General features: G+C 39.4%; 1 protein-coding gene across 13 annotated transcripts in view; it reads left to right on the top strand.

Annotated features, from left to right (window-relative positions):
- Nucleotides 1-16,018, top strand: part of ITGB1BP2 (integrin subunit beta 1 binding protein 2) — a 30,604-nt gene extending 14,586 nt beyond the window's left edge. For 4 of the 13 annotated variants that reach the window (XM_019428694.2, XM_019428690.2, XM_019428689.2 and 1 more), the window contains one exon: nucleotides 8,482-8,697. In XM_019428694.2, coding sequence (XP_019284239.1) covers nucleotides 8,482-8,592 — 111 coding nt within the window. In that variant the 3' untranslated portion in view covers nucleotides 8,593-8,697. Of the gene's footprint in view, nucleotides 1-2,396; nucleotides 4,520-8,481; nucleotides 8,698-10,358; nucleotides 10,435-15,094 lie in introns of those variants that run through there. The other 9 variants (XR_008418246.1, XR_008418244.1, XM_019428693.2 and 6 more) reach the window with 5 other exon arrangements.
- The last annotated feature ends 1,705 nt before the right edge of the window (nucleotides 16,019-17,723 follow it).

Raw genomic sequence — 17,723 nt, 5'->3', positions numbered from 1 at the left:
CTAGAAGTGGGATTGCTGGAAAGAAGGCATATACATCTAAAATGTTAATAGAGAGAGGGATGCTTGGCTGGCTCGGTCAGAAGAGCATTTTACTCTTGATCTCAGGGTTGTGAGTTCGAGCCCCGCAATGGTATAGAGATTACTGAAAATGTACGTATGTATGTATGTATGTAAATAGATACTGCTCAAAAATCCCTCCACAAAGACTGTTCCAATTTACATGGCCATCCAACAGTATATGAGGTACCAGTTTCCCCAGTACCTTTATCAACACTTTGTTGTCAATTAAAACATTTTTACCGACCAGATGTGCAAATGATGGTATCTCATTTTTATTTTGCATTTCCTCTGATTATAAGAAAGGGTGAACATTTTTGTCTTACTGAATATTCATGTACAGGCTTTTAATTACACTTAGTTCTCAGTCCTGTATGTCATGATCACCCTCTGCTATACCTTGTTGTCTCAGATTCTGGAGCCTTTCCATAGTTTTACTGGCAAAATGGCCCCTTCTCATCTGTATCCTTTTTTGCACTAGACCAGAATTTCTTCCTAGCTACTGTTTCACGTACCATTTCTCAAATGGCTTTCCTGCCTCTAGAGAATACCTGAAACTTTTTGTCCTTTTGGGTTGTACATATTTTATGTACCACTTTTAGTGGTGTCTCAGAAGGGTTCTGAAATGCAATTTTTGTCATACACTAAATTCCCAGATAAGGGGTGCCTGGCTGGTTCAGTCAGTGGAGCGTGAGACCTGCTCTCATGGTTTTAAGTTTGAGCCCCACGTTGGATGTAGAGATTACTTTAAAAAATAAAAATAAATAAATAAATAAATTCCCACACGTAACTGCCTCTCTATTCAGTTCCACTTATCTGTTTGTCTATTCTTGAAGCATATCACAACTTTATACAGTAATTTGATATTTGGTAGGCAAGCCTTCCCTTATTTCTTCCCCCCCCCCTTATTTCCATCTTTAACAAGTTTTTTACTTTATTCTTCCAGATAAACTTCAGAACCAACTTGTCTGGTATTCCCACCCTATCCCCCCAAACCCCAATGAGATTGTTATAGAAAGTGATAGTTATTTGAAATTTTTTTCACTTCTGAAACGTCTTTCAGGAATATTGTACGTCTATTTTTCATATCTTCATACATATAGCCTTCAGCAATATTTTGTAGTTTTACTTATGTAAATGTTTTGTACATTTCTTTGTTTTATGATTTTATTTTTAAGTAATCTCTGCATCCAACATGGGGTTTGAACTTATAACCCCGAGATCAAGAGTCACATGCTCGGGGTGCCTGGGTGGCTCAGTCGGTTAAGCATCCGACTTCGGCTCAGGTCATGATCTTGCAGTCCATGGGCCCGAGCCCCGGGTCAGGCTCTGTGGTGACAGCTCAGTGCCTGGAGCCTGCCTTGGATTCTGTGTCTCCCTTTCTGTCCTTCCCCTGCTTGTGCTCTGTCTCTCTCTGTCTCAAAAACAAATAAACGTTAAAATTTTTTAAATTTATTTAATGTTTTTAATTATTTTGAGAGACAGAGACAGAGCACGAGCAGGGTAGGGGCAGAGAGAGAGGGAGACACAGAATCTGAAGCAGGCTCCAAGCCGTCAGCACAGAGCCCGATGTGGGGCTTGAACCTCATGAGCCGCGAGATCATGACCTAAGCCGAAGTCAGGTGCTCAACCGACTGAGCCACCCAGGTGCCCCGTAAAAAGAATTTTTTTTAGAAGTCACATGCTCTACTAACTGAGCCAGCCAGGCACTCCCTTTTATACACTTCTTGTTGGATTTATTTCCGTCATTTTTTCCCACTACTATGAATGGAATCTTCTTTCCCATTATATTTTCTCATTGGATATTTTTATAGACAGCGGTTTTATATAGAGAAGTTATTGATTTAAAATAAACTCTTTTCTTGTTTAATTTTAATTCTCAGTTGATTTTCTTAGATTATATATCCTATGTAAGCAAGGACATTTTATGACTCTTTCTTTACAATATTTATAACTTTTACCTTCTTTTGTCTTAATGTTTTCACTAGAACCTGCAGAGCAGTGTTGCATGGTATTTGTAAAAACAAGTGAATAGTTCTGATTTGGAAGCACCTGAGTGGCTCAGTCAATTAAGCATCTGATTCTTTTTTTTTTTTTATTTTTTTTTAACATTTATTTATTTTTGAGAGACAGAGAGAGGCAGAGTATGAGCAGGGGAGGGGCAGAGAGAGAGAGAGGGAGACACAGAATTCGAAGCAGGCTGCAGGCTCCGAGCTGTCAGCACAGAGCCCGACATGGGGCCCGAACTCACAAACCATGAGATCATGACCCGAGCAGAAGTCGGACGCTCAACCGACTGAGCCACCCAGGCGCCCCAAGCATCTGATTCTTGATTTCAGCTCAGGTCATGATCTCACAGTCACAAGATGGAACCCTGTGTCAGGCTCTGCCCTGACAGCGTGGAACCTGCTTAAGATTCTCTCTCTCCCTCTCTGCCCATCCCCTGCTTGCATGTGCACGCATACACTCTCTCTATAAATATATAAATAAACATTAAAAAATATTCTTGATATGTTCTGACTTAAAGGTGAATGCCCCTTATATCTCATCATTGAGTATGATGATTTTAGTTGTCACCTATACTCTGTATCAAGTTATAAATTCTCCTGTTCCTAGCCTACTGAGAAAATATTTTTAAGGTATTACAAACACAAGTGAAAAAATTCAAATAGTACAAAAGGGTATGTGAAGAGTTGCCATCTCTGTTCCCCAATTTCCCAGTTCCCTTACTGAGAAGTAATTCCTATTAACAATTTTTATGTGAACTACCAGAGATAAATCAATGCAAATACAAGAATATATGCAAAAAAATATATAAGTTGATGTTATTTTTTTACACAAAGAGTGTCATACTATAAACACTTTCTAAACACTGATTTCTTTTTTGTTGGTAAATCAGCTGTCAGTTGTTTTGTTGTAGGTAATCTATCTTTCTAGCTCTGTTTTTTCCTACTTTAATTATGGAATATTTCAAACATACAAGAGTAAAAGAGAATAGTATAGTAAATCCCCATGTACCTGTCACCCAGATTCATGGCCAGTCTTGTTTCATCTATATTCCCCTAACCCTTGCTCTCCTATCTGCACCACCAAGATTATTCTGAAACAAATATCATACATCATATTATTTCATTTTATCCATAAATATTTTGGTATGTATCTCTAAAATATAAGGACTTTTCTTAAACGTTACAATAAAACCACCACCTCTAAAAAATTAACAATTCTTGTTTTTGTCTTTTCAAATTTTTATTTAAATTCCAGATAGTTAACACACAGTGCAATATTAGCTTCAGGAGTAGAATTCAGTGATTCATCACTTACATACAACACACAGTGCTCATCATAACAAGTGCCCTCCTCAATACCCATCACCCATCTAGGCCATCCCTTACCCACCTCCCTCTATCAACCCTCAGTTTTTTCTCTATCTTTAAGAGTCTCTTATGGTTTGTTTCCCTCTCTCTTTTTTCTCCCCCCCATATGTTCATCTCTTTTGTTTCTTAAATTCCACATATGAGTGAAATCATACAGTATTTGTCTTTCTCTGACTGACTTAATTTTGCTTAGCGCAATATACTCTAGTTCCATCCACATTGTTGCAAATGGCAAGCTTTCATTCTTTTTGATGCCTGAGTAATACTCCATTGTGTATATATACCACATCTTCTTTGTCCATTCATCAGTCTATGGAAATTTGAGCTCTTTCCATTGTTTGGCTATTGTTGATAATGAAAATTAACAATTCTTTTAATATCATCACATGTGCAGTCACTATTCACATTTTTCTGGTTGTCTCATGAACGTTTATATGTTTAGTTTGTTGTCAAGGATTGTTAGGATCCAAATGAGGACTATACACTGCAATTGGTTGATATGTTTCTTTTCTTTTAAGTTTTTTTTAACGTTTATGTATTTTTGAGGGACAGAGACATAGCATGAGTTGGGGAGGAGCAGAGAGAGGGAGACACAGAATCCAAGCAGGTCCCAGGCTCCAAGCTGTCAGCACAGAGCCCGACATGGGACTCAAACCCATGAATCATGAGATCGTGACCTGAGCCGAAGTCAGAGGCTTAACTGACTGGGCCACCTAGTCACCTTTGTATTTATTTATTTTTTAGTGTTTTATTTCTTTTTGGCAGAGAGAGAGGGAGACACAGAATCTGAAGCAGGCTTCAGGCCCTAAGGTGTCAGCACAGAGCCCACACAGAGTTTGAACCCATGAACTACGATATCATGACCTGAGCCAAAATCAGACGCTTAGACAACTGAGCCACCCAGGAGCCCATATTTTATTTTTGAGGGAGACAGAGCGCGAGTGGGACAGAGAGAGAGAGGGAGACAGAGGATCCTAAGCGGGCTCTGTGTTGACAGCAGTGAACCCAATATGGAGCTTGAACTCACAAACCACGAGATCATGACCTGAGCCGAAGTCGGAGGCCTAACTGACCAAGCCACCCAGGTGCCACGGTTGATATGTTTCTTAAATCTCTCTTTTTTAAAATTTTTTAATGTTTGTTTATTTTTTGAGAGAGAGAAAGATGGGAGGGGCAGAGAGAGAGGGAGACAGAATCCAAAGCAGTCTCCAGGCTCCAAGCTGTCAGCAGAGCCTGATATGGGGCTTGAACTCATGGGCTGCAAGATCATGACCTGAGCTGAAGTGGGATGCTTAACCTACTGAGCTACCCAGGTGCTCTTCTTTTTTTTTTAATTTGAGAGAGCAAGTTGGGGAGAGGGACAAAGGGAGAGGGAGAAAATCTTAAGCAGGCTCCATGCTGAGCATGGAGTCCAATGCAGGGCTCTATCCCACAACCCTGGGATCATGACCTGTGCTGAAATCAAGAGTTGGACACTCAGGGCGCCTGTGTGGCTCAGTCAGTTAAGCGTCTGACTTCAGCTCAGGTCATGATCTCACGGTTTGTGGGTTCGAGCCCTGTGTCGGGCTCTGTGCTGACAGCCCCGAGACCGGAGCCTGCTTCAGATTCTGTGTCTCCCTCTCTCTCTGTCCCTCCCCTGCTCACACTCTCTCTCTCAAAATAAAATAAACATCTCTATCAAAAATAAATAGACATTTAAAAAAATTAAAACAAAAAGAGTTGGACACTCAACCACCTGAGCCACCTAGGTACCCCTGTTTCTTAAATCTCTTAATCTATAGATGCCCCTTCTTTCTTTCCCTCCTTTTTTACCCCCATGGAATTTATTTGTGGAAGAAACTGGGTTGTTCGTCCTGTAGTGCTTCCCATAGAATGGATTTTAGTGATTGCATCCCTGTGGTGTTATTCCCTGTTCTTTTTATTTCCTGAATATTGATTAGATCTAAGCCTTGATTAGATTTAGATTCAGGTTTTACTTTTTCCTCTTTTGGGGGACAATAATATGTCATAGGTATAGTGTTGTATACTTTTATAGGTAGACACCAAGCCTCTTGCTTCTTTTAAAATATTCTCTTTTGGGGCGCCTGGGTGGCTCGGTCGGTTAAGCGTCCGACTTCGGCTCAGGTCATGATCTCACGGTCCGTGAGTTCGAGCCCCGCGTCGGGCTCTGTGCTGACAGCTCAGAGCCTGGAGCCTGCTTCCGATTCTGTGTCTCCCTCTCTCTCTGACCCTACCCCCTTCATGCTCTGTCTCTCTCTGTCTCAAAAATAAATAAACGTTAAAAAAAAAAATTTAAAATATTCTCTTTGATGTTCTGAAGTTTCACTACAATGTGTTTGAGTGGGGATTTTTTTTCTTTGTTTTTTTGTTTTTCCTGTTTGGAACTCGTGAATCTTGTATTGATTCATCAATTCTCAGCTATTTTTTTATTCAAATACTGCCGTTCCGCTGTTTTCTCTGTTCTTCACCTGAACTCCAATTGGACACTTGTAAGCATGGGGCCTTTTATTTTTTATTTATTTATTTTTCATCTTTATTAAGAGAGAGAGAGAGAGCATGTGAGAGGAGAGGGGCAGAGACAGACAGAGAGAGGGAGAGAGAGAGAGCGAGAGTGAATCCCAAGCAGGCTCCACACTGTCAGCATAGAGCTGGACTCGGGGCTCGATCCCAAGAACCAAGAGATCATGACCTGAGCCAAAATCAAGAGTCAGCTGCTTAACCAACTGAGCCACGCTGCTGTACCAGCATGAGGCCTTTTAAATGTAGGCTGTAGGCTACCAGGAATCAGAGGACTTTAGAACAAAAGTTTTTTCTAGCACTTACCCAGCAGAGTTGTGTTTATTCATTGTTTACTGTCAGTGCACCATATATGTGTATATGGAATGGATATGATATATATATAATCACACACCCTTAAAAATATATCCTGAAATTTGTTCCATATCACTATATAATCTACCTCATTCCTTTTTATCATGTAATAAGGTATAACTTGTCTAGTAAAATGCATGAATCTTAAGTAGATCTTTCTATATGTGTATACATCTATGTAATCTCCCCCCAAGTCTAAATACAGAACATTTCCAGCACCACAGAAGGCTGGCTCCTTGTGCTCCCTATTTGTTATTACCCACTCCCAAGAATAGTTCTGACTTCTATGGTCATAGATTAGTTTTGCCTGTACTTGGATTTCATATAAATGGTATGTACTCTTTTTGCCTCTGACATCTTTTATTCATTTTCTGTGAGTTTCATCTATGTTGAATATATCAGTAGTTCTTTTTCATTGCTGTGTAGAATTGTGCCTTCTTTTTTTAAATTTTTTTAAATCTTTATTTATTTTTGAGAAAGAGAGAGAGACAGAGTGTTAGCAGGGGAGGAGCAGAGAGAGAGGGAGACACAGAATCGGAAGCAGGCTCCAGACTCTGAGCTGTTAGCTCAGAGCCTGATGCGAGGCTTGAACCCATCAACTGTGAGACCTGAGCCAAAGTCAGATGCTCAACCGACTGAACCACCTAGGCATCCTATCTTTGCCAACTATTACCAAATACTTTTACCTTTGCCAACATGACAAGTAACACATAGAAACCTGTAATTAATACATGTTTTTAAGTGAAAATACATGCACATGATAAGAAAATTCAAGCAATATAAAAGGATATACAGGGGCACCTGGGTGTCTCAGTCAGTTAAGCATCTGACTTTGGCTCAGGTCATGATCTCACAGTTTGTGAATTCAAGCCCTGCGTTGGGCTTTGTGCTGACAGCTCAGAGCCTGGAGCCTACTTCTGATTCTGTGTCTCCCTCGCTTTCTGCCCCTCCCCCCTCAAAAATTAACATTAAAAAAAAGAAATAAAAAAATTAAAGGATATACAATGAAAGTTATATATATATATGTATTTTAACATTTATCTTTGGTAGACCATGCATGCAAGTGGGGGTTGGGCAGAGAAGGGGGAGAGAGAGAATCCCAAGCAGGCTCTGTGCTCACAGCACGGGTCCCAGCACAGGACTTGATCTCACAAACCATAAGATCATGACCTGAGTGGAAATCAAGAGTCGGTCTCTTAACCCACTGAGCTACCCAGGTGCCCCAATGAAAGTTACACATTACCCCTACCTCTAGTCCCTAGTTCCCCTGGTTCCCTTTCCAGAGATTACTGCTATTGTCAGTTTCTCATGAATCTTCCAGATATATTCTATGCAAATCATGCATATGCAAGTATAAATGTGTGTGTGTGTGTGTGTGTGTGTGTGTGTGTATACGCGCGCACACACGTGCACATGTGTTTGGATATCTCTGTCTATCTGGCCTGGTTTATTGATGAAAATGGAAGTTTACTTTCCTCTTTCCCCTTAAAAAATGTATATGTATATATATGCATATATATATATATATATATGCATCTCTTCTCCCTTTTTTTCACAAATGGCAGCAGGCTATTCACTCTGTTTTTTTCACTTAACATATCTTTGAGATTGTGTCATTAAAACATTTATAGCTGTCTTCTTTTTGATGGCTACCTCATCATTGATCTGACCAGTCCCAGGCGTTTTTGTTATTTCCAATATCCTGTTATTATAATCTCCTTGAACATACTTATTGGTACACATGTGCCAGTACATTTATAGGATAAATTCCTAGAAGTATGGTTGCTGGATCAAAGTAGTTAGTGGTTGATGTGATTCCCTGCCCAACATCCATTCTGTATCTTCCCCATTGTTTAGCAGTGGTAAAGTTTGAAGGGGTGGTATTGAACTCACCCCCAGCTTCTGGCTGGGGTGTACCACTCTTGTAACCCAATCAGGGTAAGCCCATCCCCCATGCCTCAGTGATTGGTTCAGGCAACCAGGCTATAGCCAATGAATGCATACCCTTGTCCTGTCAAGGGGATTGTTCTGGAATGGGCCACTGACCCAATTCAAGTTAATGAAATATTAGAGGATGTTTGTTGAAGTATTTGGTGGAAGGTTTTTGGTTTTGGTTTTGTTCTTTGATCTTCTGAGAGAGAGAACAGAAGCCAGCTTTGTCTCTTCTTTTGGACAGTGTGGTGTGGCTGATGGGAAGCTGCAAACGCTGCATTCCTTTTGCTACCAAGAAGGAAGTGAAATTTATGATGAAGCTCACACTTTGGAAGACAGATCTGACAGAAATTAGGTCCTTGGTGATATTGTTGATCCATGGAATTAAATCAACTGCAAAGTCTCTGATCCCCTAGAATTTGTATTTGTATGAACCAATAAATCTGCTTTATTGTTTGAACCTATTGTAGTTGGGTTTTCTGTTACCTATAAAAAAGTCATATGTGGGGCGCCTGGGTGGCTCAGTTGGTTAAGCGTCAGAATCTTGGTTTCGGCTAGGGTCATGGGTTCAAGACCTGCATTGGACTCCGTGCTGATAGTGCAGAGCCTGCTTGGGATTCTCTCTGCCCCTCTCCTGCTCTCTCTCTCTCTCTCTCTCTCTCTCTCAAAATAAATAAATAAATAAATAAATAAATAAATAAATAAACAAACAAACAAACATGTTTTTAAAAAGTCAAATGTTGGTGCACCCGGGTGGTTCAGTCCATTAATTGTTGGACTTTGGCTTAGGTCATGATCTCACATTTTGTGAGTTTGAGCCCCACATTGAGCTCTCTCCTATCAGCATGGAGCTTGCTTCAGATCCTCTGTCTCCCTTTCTCTGCTCCCTGCCTGGCTCGTTCTCTATAAATAAATAATAAACATTAAAAAATAAATAATAAAAAAATAAACATTTTAAAAAGTCAAATGTACTTTTAAAAGTTTTTGATAAGTTGGCTTACAAAAGTTACACCAATTTACAATTCCAACAACAAAATACAAGAGTGTCTGTGTCTTTACACCCTTGCCAAAACAATGTATTCTCAAACTTTCTGGTATCCCCATTTTTATAGGAAAAGAGTGTTATCTCCTTGTATTTGTAACACAATCTTTTTATCAGGAGTAAGGTTAAGTTTCTTTCTAATATGCTTCAGAGTCACATGTCTTTCCTTTGTGTGTGTGTGAATGTGTGTGTGTATGCTGCTCATGTCCTTTGCCTAGTTTTCCATTTTGCTTTTTCTTATTGCTTTGGAAAGCTTTTTGTATACTAATAAAATCAGGCTTTTGTCAAATGGGTTAAAATATATTTTCTTTTTTTAAGTTTATTTATTTATTTTGAGAGAGAGAGAGCATGAGCAGGGGAGGGGTAGGGAGAGGGAGAGAAAGAATCCCAAGCATTGAGCCTGACGAGGGGCTTGAACCCACAAATTGTAAGATCATGACCTGAGCTGAAACCAAGAGCAGGACACTTAACCACCTGAGCTACCCAGGTTCCCTTAAAATATATTTTCTGAGGGGCACCTGAGTGGCTCAGGCAGTTGAGCATCCCTTGATTTTGGCTCAGGTCATGATCCTAGAGTTGCAGAATTGAGCCCTGTGTGGGGCTCCATGCTGAGTGTGGAGCCTGCTTAAGATTCATTCTCTCTCTCTCTCTCTCTGCCCTTTTCCCCCACTTGTGCTCTCTCTCTCTAAAATTAATATATATACATATATATATATTTTTTTTTTCTGAGTTTCTCCTGTGGCTTTTGACTTTTCTTTTTTTGTTTTCTTTTCTTTATTTTTGAGAGAGACAGAGAGCACAAGCAGGGAAAGAGCAGAGAGGGGAAGCGCAGAGGATGCAAAGCAGGCTTCATGCTGATAGCAGAGAGCCCAATGTCTAGCTCGAACTCATGAATTGTGAGATCATGACCTGAGCCAGTCAGGCTCTTAACCGACTGAGCCACCTAGGTGCCCCTACTTTCTTATTTTTTAATGGCAAAATATATATATAACGTGAAATTACCATTTTAAAGTGTACAATTCAATGGCATTAAGTACATTCACAATGTTTTATAACCCATCACCACTATTTATTTCCAGAACTTGCTCATCATCCCTAAGAGAAACTCTACCCATTAAACAATAATTCTTCATTGTCCATTCCCAACAGCCCCTGGTAACCTCTATTCTACTTACTGTCTCTATGAATTTGCCTATTCCAAGTACCTTATATGAGTGGAATTGTACAATATTTGAACTTTTGTGCCTGGCTTATTTGAGCTTTTGTGCCTGAACTATTGTGCCTTAGCATCATGTTTTCAAGGTTTTTATTTATTATAACATGTATCAGAATTGTATTCCTGTTTATAGCTGAATAATATTTTATTGCATGCATATACAATATTTTATTTATGCATTCATCTGTTAACGGACACTTGGATCATCTCTACCTTTTGCCTATTTGCGAATGTTGCTGTACAAGTATGCAGTGAACATTGATGAACCAGTATTTGTTTGAGTCTCTGCTTTCAATTTCTTTGGGTATATATGTAGGAGTGTTGGATCATATGGTAATCCTATGTGTAACTTTTTTTTTTAACTTTCTGAGAAATCACCAAACCAATTTCCACAGTGGCTATAAACATTTTACATTTCCATCAGCAATACATGATGTTTCCAGTTATTTTTTAAAATTTTTATCCAATTTGTTTAAACACACATACACACACACACACAAACAGTTCACCCATTTCTCCCACCCCCCCACACCGTGCCTCTTGCAACTACCATTCTGGATTCTGCAACTATGAGGTTGGTTTTGTTTTTTGGTTTTTTTTAGAGTCCACATATAAGAGAGATCATAGAGTATTTGTCTTTCTTTATCTGATTTATTTCACTTAGCATAATGCCCTTGAGATCCATCTATTTTGTTGTCACATTTGTTGTCACAAATGGCAAGATTTCATTCTTTTTTGTGGCTGAATAATATTCCATTCAGAGAGAGAGAGAGAGAGAGAGAGAGTGAGTGTGTGTGTGTGTGTGTGTGTGTGTGTGTGTGTACCACAATTTTGTATCCTTTCATCCATTGGAAGACACTTAGATTGTTTCTATACCTTGGCTATTGAAAATAATGCTGCGATTAACAAGTGGGTGCATATATCTTTTTGAGTAGTGTTTTCATTTCTTTTGGATAAATGCCCAGAAGAGGGGTGCCTGGCTGGCTTACTTGGTAAAACTCATGTGACTCTTGAACTCGAGGTCATGAGTTCAAGCACCACGTTGGGAGTAGAGTTTACTTACAAAAATAAAAAGAAAATTAAATACCCAGAAAAGGAATTGCTGGATCATATGGTAGTTCTATTTTTAACTTTTTAAGGAAACTCCTGACTGTTTTCCGTAATGGTTGCACTAATTAACATTCCCACAAACAGTGTACAAGGGTTCCTTTTTCTCCACATCCTCATAACACTTTTTATTTCTTGTCTTTTTGATAGCAGCCATCTTAACAAGTGTGAGGTGATATTGTGGTTTTGATTTACATTTCCCTGATGATTAATGATATTGAGCAACTTTTCATGTACCTTTTGGCCATCTATATGTCTTCTTTGGAAAAATGTCTAATTCAGATTTTCTGCCCATTAAATTTTTTTTTAATGTTTATTCATTTTTGAGAGACAGAGACAGAGTGTGAGCAGGGGAGGGGCAGAGACACAGAATCCAAACAGGCTCCAGGCTCAGAGCTGTCAGCACAGAACCTGATGCAGGGCTTGAACCCATGAACTGTGAGATCATGACCCAAGCTGAAGTCGATTGCTTACCCAACTGAGCCATCCAGGCACCCCTGCCCATTTTTAAATCAGATTCTTTTTTTTCTTTTTTTGCTACTGAGTTGTATGAATTCTTTGTATATTTTGAATATTAGCCCCTTATCAGATATATGATTTGCAGTTATTTTCTCCTATTCAGTAGATTGCCTTTTCTTTTTGGTAATGATTTCCTTTGCTGTGTGAAAGCTTTTTAGTTTGATGTAGTCCCACTTTTTGATTTTTGTTTTTGTTGCCCTGGTTTTGGGTGTCCGATTCAAAAAATCAATACCAGTACTGGTATCAGGGAGGTTATTAGCTGTGTTTTCTCTAGGAGTTTTATGGTTTCAGGTCTTACCTTCAAATCTTTAATCCATTTTGAATTAATTTTTGTGTAATGTGTAAGATGGTGGTCCAGTTTCATTCTTTGGCTATGGCTGCCCAATTTTCTGAGCACCATTTACTGAAGAAACTGTCTTTTCACCATTGTGTATTCTTGCCTCCTTTGACATAAATTAATTGACTAGGGTTCCAATTGCTTCACATTCTCACCAACACTTGTTATTTTCCATTTTCTAAGTCATAGCCATCCTAATGAGTATGAAGTTTTATCTCACTGTGATTTTGTTTTTCATTTCCCTAATGACTACTGAATTAAGCATCTTTTCATGTGATTATTGGCTGTTTGGCTATGTCTTCTTTGAAGACCTATCTATTCAAGTCATTTGCCCATTCTTGAACTGGGTTGTTTGTTTTCTTGTTTTGACTTGTAGGAGTTCTTTCTATTTTCTAGATGTTAATCTCTTATCAGATAAATGATTTGCAAATATTTTCTCCCATTCTATATGTTGTCTTTTAACTTGATTTTTTAAATTTTTATTAACGTTTATTATTTTTGAGAGACAGAAAGAGACAGAGCACAAGCAGAGTGGGGAACAGACAGAGAAGGAGACACAGAATCTGAAGCAGGCTCGGGGCATAGAGCCTGACACTGGGCTTGAACCTATGAACCAAGAGATCATGACCTGAGCCAAAGTCGGATGGTTAACTGACTGAACCACCCAGTAACCCCTTCACTTTTTTTTTTTAAGTAAGCTCAACACCCAGTGTGGGGCTTAAACTCACAACCCTGAGATCAAGAGTTGCATGCTCTACTGACTGAGCCAGCCAGGCACCCCATCTTTTCACTTTCTTGATATCTTTTGATACACACAATATTTTAATTTTTATATAAATTCCAATTTATCTATTTTTTCTTTTGTTGTCTGTGCTTTTGTTGAAAAGACTGTCAATTTCCCATTGAATCTTCTTTTTTGTTTTTTAATGTTTATTTTTGAGACAGACAGAGGACAAGTGGGGGAGGGGCAGAGAGAGAAGGAGACACAGAATCAGAAGCAGGTTCCAGGCTCTGAGCTGTCAGCACAGAGCCCAATGCAGGGCTTGAACTCATGGACTGTGAGATCATGACCTGAACCAAAGTCGGAAGCTTAACCGACTGAGCCACCCAGGCTACCCTCTCACTGAATTTTCTGACATCTTATTGAAAATCAGTAGACTATATATTTGAGGATTTTTTTCTGGGCTCTGTATTCCATTGGTCTATATGTTTATCCTTATGCCAGTACCACACTGTTTTGATTACTGTAGCTTTGTAGCAGCTTGTAGTTTTGAAATCTGGAAGCGTCAGTCCTGTAATTTTGTTCTTTTTCTTTTTCTTTTTTAAGTTTATTTATTTATTTCAAGAGAGAGAGCACATGCAAGCAGGGAAGGTGCAGATAGAGAGTGAGAGAGAGAACCCCAAGCAGGCTCTGCATTGTCAGCACAGAGCTCGACATGGGGCTCAATCCCACGGATCATGGGATCATGACCTGAGTCAAAAGCAAGAATTGGATGCTTAAACCGACTGAGCCACCAAGGTGCCCCTAACTTTGTTCTTTTTCAAGATGGTTTTGGTTATTCAGGGTCCCTTCAGATTCCACATGAATTTTAGGATGGATTTTTCTATTTCTTCAAGAAAAAAATACATTGGGATTTTAATTTGGATTACATTTATATTGAATTTGTAGGTCACATTGGGGAGTATTTTTATCATAACAATACCAAGTCTTTCAATCCATGAACTCAGGATGTCTTTCTATTCTTTTATGTCTTCTTTAATTTAGTTCAGCAGTGCTTTGTGGTTTTCATTGATAGTGTATGTAATTGCAGCTGATTTTTGTGTATTGAATTTGTAGACTACAACTTTGCTGAATTTGTTTATTAGCTGTAACAGTTGTGTGTGTGTGTGTGTGTGTGTGTGTGTGTGTGTGTGTGTAGAGTTTTCTACATATAAGCTCATGCCATCTGTGAACAGGGATAATTTTACTTCTTCCTTTCTTTTTTATTTTTTTTCAAGTTTATTTACTCATTTTAAGAAAAAGGGTGTGAGCAGGGGAGGGGCAGAGAGAGAGGGAGAGAGAGAATCCCAAACAGGCTCCATGCTCAGCATGCTTAGCATGGAGCCCAATGCAGGGCTTGATCTCATTACCGCAAGATCTTGACCAGAGCCAATATCAAGAGTTGGATGATTAACGGATAGCCAGCCAGGTGCTCCTCCCTTGTTGCTTTAAAAATTCTGTCTTTGGGGCGCCTTGGTGGCTCAGTCGGTTAAGTATCTGACTTCGGCTCAGGTCATGATCTCACGGTCCGTGAGTTCGAGCCCCGTGTCAGGCTCTGTGCTGACAGCTCAGAGCCTGGAGCCTGTTTCAGATTCTGTGTCTCCCTCTCTCTCTGACCCTCCCCCGTTCATGCTGTCTCTCCCTGTCTCAAAAAAAATAAATAAACGTTAAAAAATTAAAAAAAAAAATAAAAATTCTGTCTTCGGGTTTCAACAACTTAATAATATATCTTGATATAGAACTTTGAATTTGTCCTATGTGGATTTCATTGAGCTTCTTGGGCATATATATTCATGTATTTACTCAAATTTGGGACATTATTGGCTATTATTTTTTTAAAAAATTTTTCTGCTTTCTCTCTCTTTTTTCCTTCCAGGACTTCTATGTGGAGTATGTGTACCATGGTACATTTGATGATGTCTTACAGGTCCCTCAGGCTCTATTCATTTTTTAAAAATGTTTTATTTATTTGAGAGAGAAGGCAAGAGAGAGAGAGGGAGAGAAGAGTACATGTGAGTGTCAGGGAGGGGCAAAGAGGGAGGGAGAGAATCCCAAGCAGGCTCTGCACTGTCAGTGCAGAGCCCAATGTGGGGCTTTGACGTGGGGCTTGGTCTCATGAACCATGAGATCATGACTTGAGCCAAAATCAAGAGTCAGATGCTTAACCAACTGAGGCTCTGTTCATTTTTCATCATCTTTTTTTTCTTTTTCCTTGGAATGAATGATTTCAAAGAAATCATGGTCTCATCTCCCCTCCCTCCAGTGGTCTCATCCTCCACCCCAGTGGTCTCATCTTAAAGTCTGTTGATCTCTTTTGCCTTCTCACATCTTCTATTGACCCCTAGTGAGTTTTTTCATTTCAGTTGTTGTACTTTTCAGTTCCAGAATTTCAGTTTGATTTTTTTTGCAATTTCTCTTTTATTGATACCCTCATTTTTTACATACATTGTTTACCTGATTTCACTTAATTCTTATCCACGGTTTCTTTGAGCTTATTGAACATATTTAAGACCATTGATTTAAAATCTTTGACTAGTAATTCCACTGTCTGGGCTTCCTCTTTCAAATCCTCTTTTCCCTGTGACTTGGCCATACTTTCATATTTATTTGTATATTTTGTAAATTCTTTTGAGAACTGGACATTTTGAATAGTAAAGTGTGTATTATTTGTTGTACATGGTCACTGAAGTTTCTGTTCAGTTATCTCTGTGGTCAGCCAGTTACCTGACAAAGATTTCCTTAAATGTCTCTGTCCCCAGAGTGGGGAAAGAAGCAAAAGACCAAAAAACCCAAGTACTGTTTCTTTAAACCCCCTGTAATCTGCTTCAGTCCACGTGGTTTGAAACAATGGTCAGCCTCTGTGCCTGTCTCTCAGCCATCAAAAACATCAATCAGCAATCAAACCACATGATCCTGATAGTTGAAGGACAATGTCTTTATTGCCCACTCAAGCTTCAGGAGGCTGCACTAGGAACTGTTCTCTTACCTACCTGCCTTAGTGCTGGGGGATGAAAACTACTGGGTAAAAGGCCAATGTTTGAAGAAATTTACCAAAATTGATAAGCCTCTTTATGAAGCTCTCCCCTGGACTCTGCAAGTATTTAACTACACTCCATAGTTCCAAGTTGTTACAATTGACAGTTCCTGCCAATTCAATAATTGTTTAGGAGGATGGATGGATTCTTAGAGCGTCCTGCTCTGCCATCTTTTGTGACATCTGGCTGGTATTTTTTTAAAAAATTTTTTTAACGTTTATTCATTTTTGAGAGATGGAGAAAGACATGGCATGAGTTGGGGAGGGGCAGAGAGAGAGGCAGACACAGAATCTGAAGCAGGCTCCAGGCTCTGAGGTGTCAGCACAGAGCCCGACACAGGGCTCGAACCCACGAACTGTGAGATCATGACCTGAGCCACAGTCTGATGCTTAACCAACTGAGCCACCCAGGCGTCTCAATAAAAACTTTTTTTTAAAGTTTATTTATTTATTTATTTTTTTGAGAGAGAGAAAGCAAGTGAGAGTAGGGAAGGGGCAGAGAAAGAGAATCCCAAGCAGGGTCTGCACTGTCAGCAGAGATCCCAATGCAGGCCTTGAACTCACTAACCATGAGATTATTACCTGAGCTGAAGTTGGACGTTTAACTGACTAAGCCACCCAGGTGCCCCTTAAATAAATAAAAACTTAAAAAAAAATTTTTTTAAGTTATCAAGCTGTAAACTTAAAATGAGCTTATGGCATATAAACTATACCTCTGTAAATTTGATTAAAAATGTAAGTTGGCAATAAAAAGGAATGAAGTACTGATACGTGCTACAACGTGGGTGAAACTCAAAAACATGCTAAGTGAAAAAAAATCAGATACAAAAAGATGATATATTGTGTGATCCCATTTATGGGCAATAGTCAGGAAAGACACCTTTGTAGAGACAATAAGTAGATTAGTGGTTGCCCAGTACTGGGAACAGGGAGTGACTGCAACTGGGCAAGAGGGATCTTGTTGGGGTGATGAACATGTTCTAAAATCATATTGTGATGATAGCACAATATTGTAAATATACTGACAATCATTAATTGTACATTTAAAATGAGTGAATTAGGGGCGCCTGGGTGGCTCAGTCGGTTAAGCGTCCGACTTTGGCTCAGGTCATGATCTCACGGTCCGTGGGTTCAAGCCCCGCGTCGGGCTCTGTGCTGACAGCTCAGAGCCTGGAGCCTGTTTCAGATTCTGTGTCTCCTTCTCTCTGTGACCCTCCCCCGTTCATGCTCTGTCTCTCTCTGTCTCAAAAATAAATAAACGTTAAAAAAAAAATTTTTTTTTAAAATAAAAAATAAATAAAATGAGTGAATTAATTGTATGTAAATTTTTATTTCAATAAAGATGTTTTAAAAAGATAATTTCCCAGGGTGCCTGGGTAGCTCAGTCGGTTGAGCGTCCAACTTCGGCTCAGGTCATGATCTCGCAGTTCATGAGTTCGAGCCCTGTATCGGGCTCTGTTGACAGCTTGGA

This window comes from Panthera pardus, unplaced genomic scaffold (genome assembly GCF_024362965.1).
Source record: "Panthera pardus isolate Hobbes unplaced genomic scaffold, ASM2436296v1 HiC_scaffold_27, whole genome shotgun sequence".
Classification (NCBI taxonomy): domain Eukaryota; kingdom Metazoa; phylum Chordata; class Mammalia; order Carnivora; family Felidae; genus Panthera; species Panthera pardus.
Note: the sequence above shows the minus strand (reverse complement) of the source record. Positions and strands in the feature narration are given on the sequence as shown.